Source organism: Protopterus annectens, chromosome 4.part1, assembly GCF_019279795.1.
Source record: "Protopterus annectens isolate FY-2018-M chromosome 4.part1, PAN1.0, whole genome shotgun sequence".
Classification (NCBI taxonomy): Eukaryota; Metazoa; Chordata; order Ceratodontiformes; family Protopteridae; genus Protopterus; species Protopterus annectens.
Window position 1 is genome coordinate 198,537,974 of NC_056734.1, and position 9,126 is coordinate 198,547,099.

At 40.7% G+C, this 9,126-nt stretch overlaps 1 protein-coding gene across 1 annotated transcript in view; it reads right to left on the bottom strand.

Moving 5' to 3' along the window:
• Nucleotides 1–9,126, bottom strand: part of GPC1 (glypican 1) — a 1,908,824-nt gene that overhangs the window by 302,137 nt on the left and 1,597,561 nt on the right. The window contains exon 4 of the mRNA XM_044070103.1: nucleotides 7,716–7,881. Within this exon, the coding sequence (XP_043926038.1) occupies nucleotides 7,716–7,881 (166 nt within the window). The remainder of the gene's footprint in view (nucleotides 1–7,715; nucleotides 7,882–9,126) is intronic.

Below are 9,126 nucleotides of genomic sequence, written 5' to 3' on the forward strand. Positions count from 1 at the left end.
AACCTGGATCTGGGTGAAGACAATAAAAAAGAAGAATTGGATGTCACCAAAGTGGGAAGGTCCATATCAAGTGCTTCTGTCGACACCCACTGCAGTCAAGATTGCAGAGCGTGCCTCGTGGATCCACCTGACGCACTGCAAACTAGTTAAGAACTTTGAACTGGACAAAAATCTTGTCACATGTCAAGAGGAAAAATGATAGAATCCAGAAAAAACAGGAATGCAGAACAACCATTTCCTCAGAAGTATTGCATAATCATCCTGTTAACTGTATTAGTGACAATAATCTTTTTGTTGTGGCTGTTCCTTTTTCCAGCCACACAAACTGAACTGAATAAACGTGAAGCATTACTCATAAACTGGTACCCAAACTTCAACACTTACCAGGCAATTAAATATGTGTATGCTGAGACTTTCAATGTTTCGAATTGCTGGATTTGTACAGCTTTGCCGACAGCATACGGGGGGTTATTAATGACTACAATCCCCCTAGGGGTCAATGAGACCTGGGAAAACTTGATTTATGATACCTCAACCATTACATCACAAGAGAAAATAGCATTGCACTTGTTTATTCCACAAATGGGAACTGTGTGTTTTTATAAAAAAGATACTGTTCAGGTGGGTTGGAGCAATTGCAATGTGACTGTTCCTTATAAATGTTACACTAAAGCTAACAATGCAGGTTCTAAACTATGATTCATTTCTTGAATTGATGCACAAAACAAGTGATGAAGTAAAACATAATTCTGTTCTCTATAAACAACTGTCTATAATTGATAGAAAAATGTTTCATGCAGGGCAAGTGTATATTCATAGCAAAGTTACTACTAAAGTAGAGGACTGTTATTTTGTATGTGGCAGAAAGGCATATAAGTGGTTACCTGAGAATTGGTCCGGCAGTTGTTTTTTGGGCTACCTGGTCCCAGCCATACGACACACTGCAATTTTGTCTCAAGGAAAAATTCGGAATGTCTGAGAAGTCATCAAGAAACCTGTAAACCCAGTGGGGCAAATCAATGCACGTTGGAAAAACCATCATTCTATAGGCAATGGACTGACACACATGAACTTGAGTGATAGTGTCATATCATGGACAGGCATATTAGCATATGGAGCAGTGAAATCGATCTGGGAGCTAAGAAAACTGTCTGAACTTCTCAAAGTAATAAGTAATGCAACTTTTTCCGCTCTCAAATTGGTGACTGATGAACTGAATGCCATGAGAACTGTAGTGCTTCAAAACTGCATGGCTCTTGACTTCACCCTAGCGGTGAGAGGCGGTACTTGCGCTTTAATCCAGGAGGAGTGCTGTTCGCATATTCCTGACCATAAACACGAGATAGACAATCACCTTGAGGTAATTCAGCAAGTGTTGGCCATGACCAAACCAGGACCAAACCCACTGATGGACTTTTTCCAGAAATGTTTTGGAGGGTGGGGTACTATCCTAATGAACATCCTGATTGCCATTTGTGTAGGAATGATCCTACTGGGAGTATGTGTTTGCTGTGGCATCCCCTGCATGAAAAGACTGATTAAAGACTTTATAGACATGTCAGTTTCTGAAACCTTATATCAAAGTACTGAGTTTGAAGAACTGTTAAAAGATTGAAAATGCTTTCATAAGTTTAAATTGAATGACTCTCTTAACTGCAAATCCTAAGTGGGAAGAGGTTAGGAGAAGAAAAAACTGTTTATGCTTATTTTGAAAGTAGAATAAAAGTATTAAAAGGGGGGAAATGTCAGAAAAATATGTATTAGTGTGTGTATTAGTAATATGCTTAGTAAATTTAAGGCTTGAAAAGGGTTAACACATTTATTCTAAATCTGTACAAATTGCAGAAGCTTTCTAACCTTGTACTGTCATGAAATATGTGCAGCTATAATCTTTGCTTATGCTTTGGAAATTTACAGGGAAGCAGATAATTTCTGCTTTTGTCAGGAAAACAATGAATAGATGTATCACTTGTATAAATGTTATGAGACTTAGATAAGGAGTTCCACTTGTGCTGTGAGAAAATACGCAGCTGCAGAAGCTATAGATAATCAGAACAAAGACTGCTTGAAAATATGAACTGCAATCAGCATTTGCTTGTGCCTAAACTAGAAAAGTACTTTGAAATGTAACACATGTATTAGAACTACACAATAGAAGCTTGTAACGGGCTAGAGGCCACCAAGGCCAGGTTGTTTTTCTCAAAATGTTTTTCATAAATCCAGTCATGTCAGCAGAAAATCTGAGTAACATCTGCTGTAGAACAATACTGAAAGTTGTGTTTGATTACGTCAACTACAGAAGGCAATGTCTTGTAGAACAGTATAAGAATAGCATACTTCCTGTTAGTAATTGGGCAAAATCCTGTATATGCATGTTTTTGTCTCCTTGCAGCAAGTTATTAAATGTGCCTTATCTGAACCTTATGTGTATTGGTCTTTGAAGTTTTTTCCTTTGACAGAAACACTCCCTCCACAGCTTAAACAAGCAAATAAGACTACTTGTGAAGTCTTCCAAAGTTAACTATGAAGCCAAATTAGCTTCCACAACTAAAGACAACCATAAGGCATTCTTTAGTTACATCCGTAACCTCAAAGGAAGATTCTAGATTTGCACTGAACTTGTAGTTGATGGTACTAAATATATAGAATCTGTGGATATAGCACCTGCTAGCTGACGGGTTCAGTAAAAACTTCACTCTCCTGTCCCCGCCACATATACCCCAATGCATCCCCACCACCTGTCCACCACCTAGTATCTCTAAGGAGCAGGTCTTAAAAGCCCTCTCCAAGGCCAAAAACACAGCCGCTATGGGACCAGATAACATCTCAGGCTGTTTTCTATGTGGGTTAAAACAGGAATTAGCAACGCCACTGGGAACTCTTTTCAATCACAGCCTAAGCACTGGCTTTATCCCAGAGAAATGGAAAACAGCTACCGTCATCCCTTTGCACAAGGGGGGTGCATCCACACATCACAGGAACTACGGACCCATTAGCTTGACCAGACTTATTTGTTAGGCCATGGAGTGAATCATCATGGACCTTATCAACAAGGATATAAAAAATCTCTAAATGCTTGATCTCACTCAGTTTAGCTTTGTCAAGTGGAGATCATGCCTATTAAACTTGGTGGACTTCTTCAAGACAGTCACCAAAGCCCTAGATGAGGGTAAATCTGTGCATATAGCCTACCTTGACTTAGCCAAGGCCTTTGACACAATCCCCCACTCAGGCATCATTGATAAACTCACCCAGTTGGGTATCAACTCATATACTGTCAGATCGGTTGCAAACTGGCTCACTGATGGAACTCATGCAGTCAAAATAGGGGACTCCACCTCCTCAAACAGACCCCTAAACAGTGGTGTTCCACAGAGATCAGTTCTGGGACTCCTGCTGTTCAGAATCTACTTCTCTGAAGTCCAGGAAAAAACTAAAAGGTCTGTGGCTGACAAAGTTTGCTGATGAGTGCAAACTGAGAAAAGTTATTGTGCTCCCTAATGATGTCAACATTCTGCAAGAGGGACTTATGAGGTGCCAAAATCATTGTCTTAAACTAAATTCAGGAAAAATGCATTATCATCCTCTTCAGCAACAGCAATGTTCCTGCAAACTACCACATCAATAGCAATACACTAAGGACTCATTCAGTAGACCTGGGCACTCGGGTTGACAGCAACCTTATCTTTGATCACCATGTCTTCACAGTGGTAAAAAGGGCATTTTATATTGCTCATCTCAAAAGTAACGGAATTGCTTCCAGGAAAAAAAGAGGCTTAAACCCCCTCTACTCTTCATCAGGCCAATAATAAAGTACAATGCTCCCTTTGGAATGTACCTTTCTAAGCACCTGCAGCAATTGGAGAGACCATAGGTTCACAGGTTCATAGGTTGGTACTAGGCTATCAGCCCTAGGGCCTATACAAGCCTAGCCATAACAATTCCCTGGCTATTTCTTCCCACACTATTTACTTCCCTGGACCCCTGTCTAGCAGGGCAACTGACATGATCCCCGAGGTGAATTTCCTTTCTCCCATCCAATCATCAAGGTTCCTTTTGAAGAGGGCCAAAGAGGCACTTTGCTCGACATGCATGGGCAATCTATTTCTGAGTCTGGGGAGTCTCTGGGTCAGGAACCTATCCCTCCAGCATGTTTTGTTTATTGTGATGACAAGGTTTAGATCCCTGGAGTGTGTGGCTCTGAGGGATTGGGATTTCTTTAAGTGTAGCATGTCCAACAGCTCTGGGTTTGACATGGCCTTGTATGTTAAGCAGAGATTGCCTCTGAGTAGACGATATGCGACAGAGTATAGCTGGAGTTTTTTAAGGCGGTCAGCATAGGGCATCTGCTTTAGGCCTGTGATTCTTTTAGTGAGGTATTTCTGTGGCCTTTCCAGTTATTGCAGATGTCTTGAGAGGTACATACCAAACGGGGCGTTGTATTCTATAATGGTTCTAATGAGGGATGAGTACAGTGGGACAATGACCTCCTTTTTTCTGGATGAAAAGCCCTTAGTGATGAGGTGTGCCACATAGAAGGATTTCCTGACTGTTGTGGCGATGTGGTTATCGAAGATGAGACCACTGTCCACCTGTGTCCCTAAGTCTCTTATCACACATTCGGTGTTTAGTATACTGCCACCTATATGGTAATTTATGGGTACATGTTTTTTCCCAAAGGGGATAACTATACATTTCTTGGCATTGAGCTTGAGCCCATGGCTCTGGCACCAAGCATCTGTTTCTGTAAGGCCCTTTTGTAGAGTATCCACATCATTGGGGGATTCAATAATGGCTCCCAGTTTGCAGTCATCTGCAAACTTTGTTAGCCAGAGTCCCTTAGTGTTGGCCTGTACTTCGGAGAAGTAGATGCCAAACAAGAGCAGTCCCAGGACTGAACCCTGAGTTACTCCACTTGTCACTTGTCTGGAGCTGGATTTGGAGTCGGCTACTTTTACAGTGTGGGTTCTGTCAGTAAGCCAGTTAACAACCCATTGGGTGACGTAGGGATTAATGTCCAACTTAGTAAGTTTATCTATGATTCCAAAGTGATGGTGTCAAAGGCCTTGGCTAGGTCTAGATAGGCTGTGTGAACCACTTTACCCTTGTCCATGGCTCTGGAGACTGATTCGAAGAAGTCAATCAGGTTCAGGAGACAAGATCGGCCCTTCACAAACTCAAACTGGGTGGGGTCCAGTGTTTGAAGGTTGCCAATATCTTTGTTTATAAGTTCCATGATAATACGCTCCATGGCCTTGCTGATAAGGCTCATCAGACTGATGGGACGGTAGTTTCTGGGATCCAAGGTGGATCCCCCCTTGTGGAGTGGGATAACTGTAGCTCTGCGCTACTCAGTTGCACGAAACCTGAGGTGAGGCTATGATTAAACATGACACTTAGGTGAGGTGCCAGTTCATATTTAAGTTCATGTAGTACACAGCCTGGGATGTCATCTGGTCCCATGGATGCTGTATTCTTAGCTTTGGAGAGTGTGTTTTTACCTGTGTGGCCGTTATTACCGGAATTTGGCAGTCTTCCGGTATTGAGATGGGCCATTTAGGGGGTGAGAGGGGAGTGAAGTTGGCACTGAATCAGTCTGCTAGGGTATTGGCAATCTCCTTAGGATCAGTATATTTAATGCCATTCTGTTTTAGCTCAGAGCAGATCTGAGCATTGCCATTTAGATTCTTGACATAGTTATAGAATGCCTTGTGGTTGTCTTTGGAATCTTTGTCAATTTTATTTTCGTAACTAGCTTTAGAGGATTTTATGAGGGATCTCAGTTTCTTACTGAGGCTGGTAAGGGAGTTTTTTGCATCCTTACAATGAAAATTTAGGGTATCCAGCATCTGTCATATGTGGACAGACTGAAATTACTTTCACCTTACTCTGTGTCATACAGACTACTCACAGGTGACCTGTGCCTTGCATATAAGGCAATCTTTGACCCTACTTTAATGGGAATGCTGCACATTTGCAAGTCAAATGGCACACGGGTCATTCACTCTAAGGACCTCAACCTGGTATGCAACATCAACTGAACCTACTGGAGGGACAGATTTGTCTCCCAGAGATTGCCTCACCTTTGGAACAGGCTTCCAATTCTTGTTAAACAGAGCTCCTTGTTGATCCTATTAAAGTGCGCTTTGGACAATTGGATGAGTAATTGGAAAGGTGGCTCTACCTGTGTACCTCTTAGAGAGGGACAATAGGTGCTGATTTTAGTGTCTGCTTTAAACAGACACTCTTGGGAACAAGGGCTGAACTTGGCTAGGCTTGTAAGGGCCCTAGAACCATTAGTCTAGTAACATCCTATGATCCTATGTCCTTTCCATTATGTTTCATAGTGTGCACAGTATATGTATACTGATAAATTATAATCATATCACAAAAAAGCACAGAGATGGGCAAAGTAGATCAATTACTATTGTTACATCTGCATGAGCAATGCTATTCCTAAATATGTCAACTTCATTTGTTTAGCATTACTTAAAGGGGTTATGTTGGTAGAGGGACTGTTATTGGTTAATACTGAAAAACTTCATGTAGGATATGGCATGTCATACTTGGTTGATCAGTTGTGACCATGGGCACTGTAGAGGTGTTGGGAGCTGCTTACTTTTTGGGATGATTTCATAGTGGTTTTGGGCAACTATTAAGCTTATTAAACTGATTGGTATGCTGAACAACAGCATAGCTTTGCATATTTTCTGTGTATATTTTGTGGATTTAGGAAATGTTTCTACTCACTTTATGGTGTGTCATGTTACATGTAATGTTTTTGTCAGTTGCCTCTGGTGTTCTGTTTTTAAGACTGCAAATCATGTCCAGCATAATTATTCCTCTGGTTATCATCATCTGCCTTAATATTCTAAAGGTCCACAACCATTATTCTACACATCACAAGTAGTTCTCACACTTTTTGTGAATTGTGCAGGGCTGTTTCATTTGGGTTCATATTACGTTATCAAAAGATAACGTAATCGAATGATCAAAACTTCGAAATGGCAGCATTTCGAAGCTTGTATTGTGGGGGGCTATGCCCCCCCCACTCCCCGCTAAATATAAATACCAACTCTGAGATCGCACTACAGTGAGGAAAGGGCAAATATTCCAGTCCTCACTGTACTGCAATCCCACAATGCGATCTTCGAAATGCTGCCATTTCGAAGTTTTGATCGTTCGATTACATTATCGTTCGATAACGTAATAGGAACCCGTTTTATTTGACCTCTTTCTGTGCTTTAACGCTACACAATGCAGACTATGTTTATGACTATCAGCCAGAATCTTCAGACATCAGATTTGAAACTAATAATTAAAATAAAACAGTTGGATCTTTACGTTTTGATGTTCCTGATCTCCACTTTGCACTTGTGGTGTGCATCTAGATTCATGTTAACAAACTGTCCTGTACATGAGCGGCACAGTGGTGCAGTGGTTAACATTGTCACCTCACAGCAAGAGGTTCTCTGGTTCGATTCTCGGCTGGGGTGCCTTCTGTGTGGAGTTTGCATGTTCTCCCTGTGTTCGCGTGGGTTTCCTCCGGGTACTCCGGTTTCCTCCCACATTCCAAAGACATGCATCTGGAGCATTTCTCCCCGGGCCTCCGCTGAAAACAGGCTCTGTGGAACCTAGTCGGACATTCCCGGTCAACAAATGATAAATAAATAAATGAGTTTGTCAGACGAATGGTTTAAGAAAATAGAGCTTACCCACAAGGTTCTTCCATTCAGCATCTAGGTCAGCCTGATTGGCTAAGCAACCCTTCATAACATTATGGCAATAGTTACTACAAGGTTTCACACTGGACAGTCCACGGCAGTGAGGACAATAAACCAGTTTCATTATCGCACGAGTACATTCTGGACTCAGGGGCACCTGCCAAGAAACAAAGAAAAATATGAGGAGATAGATTAAACATCCAAACACAGCTACAAAATATATGTCAAAGCATGAAAACCCAAAATTAGAACACAAACCCAATATTAATGACTAAAATTGCAGTTGTATGGTGGATAGCAAAGTTTAATGCATCTGCTGCTTTTTTAACATCTGTGATTCAGCAGGAAAGATGAGCAAATTTCTAATAAATTAAATGATACTTTGTTGTCTGGCACTGATATAAGCATAGCATGTTTCATTCTGTAACACGTTCTAGCTATTTCTCAAAGCTAAAGGTCAGAACAGCTCGCTGTCTTAATATTTTTCAGTTTTTATGTTTTCCCCAAGAGACAATATATAACTGATGGGAATCATTTCAAGTAGTGGGGAAAAAAGTCTTCATTGTCTCTTTAATCTAATGTTAAAACACCTGGCTGTAAAATTAATAGACTGCACAGTGCCATAGGTTCTTATAAAAATGTAACGCAACAGCTCTCAATGGAATTTTAAAGTACCGTGGGACTGCAGGAGGAGGAAAAATCCATAGACATAGCGTAGCAGAGTGATATAGTACATCCATTCAATGTAAGAAGTTTGCATTTTAGAAGCTGAGGGATAACACATTGAAGTGCTACATACAACATACCACTGCATACCTGGCTGAAGTGGTCATTCATTCAGAGGACTCTCCCAGTCCTCACTTACCAAATGTACAGGCTGCACTAGAATCCCTAAACAGGCAGGACTGACCGAATGATAAGAAAAGAAAACTGGTTATGGTGGAAACCTAGTCATTTAGATAGTTTACAGGAAGGAGTGGTAAGACCAGAAACAGAAAAAAAAATACTGGCCATAAAAAATTACCTGTATCCCCCACTAAGAGACATGTGAAGGCTTTCTGTAGAATAATTGTACAGAATAGAAAATGTGTACCTACGTTCCATTAAGAGACATGTGAAGGTTTTCTGTAGACTAATTGGGAAGAATGGAAAATGTGTAGCTACCCTCTATTAACAGCATACCTTTCAACTGTCCAGATTTTTGCATCATATTTTTGGTCTGTTCCTCATAAAATTTGTGGTTTTCTAGAAAATCACTGAAGATTGAAGTCATTCTTTCAGACTTCATATCTTTCAGAAAATGTGTGCCAATGCAAAACCTATTATTTATTTATTCAATGCAAAACCTATTATTCATTTATTCAAGCAAATTTTTAAGTCTAAAAAGCAACATCTGTCCCTA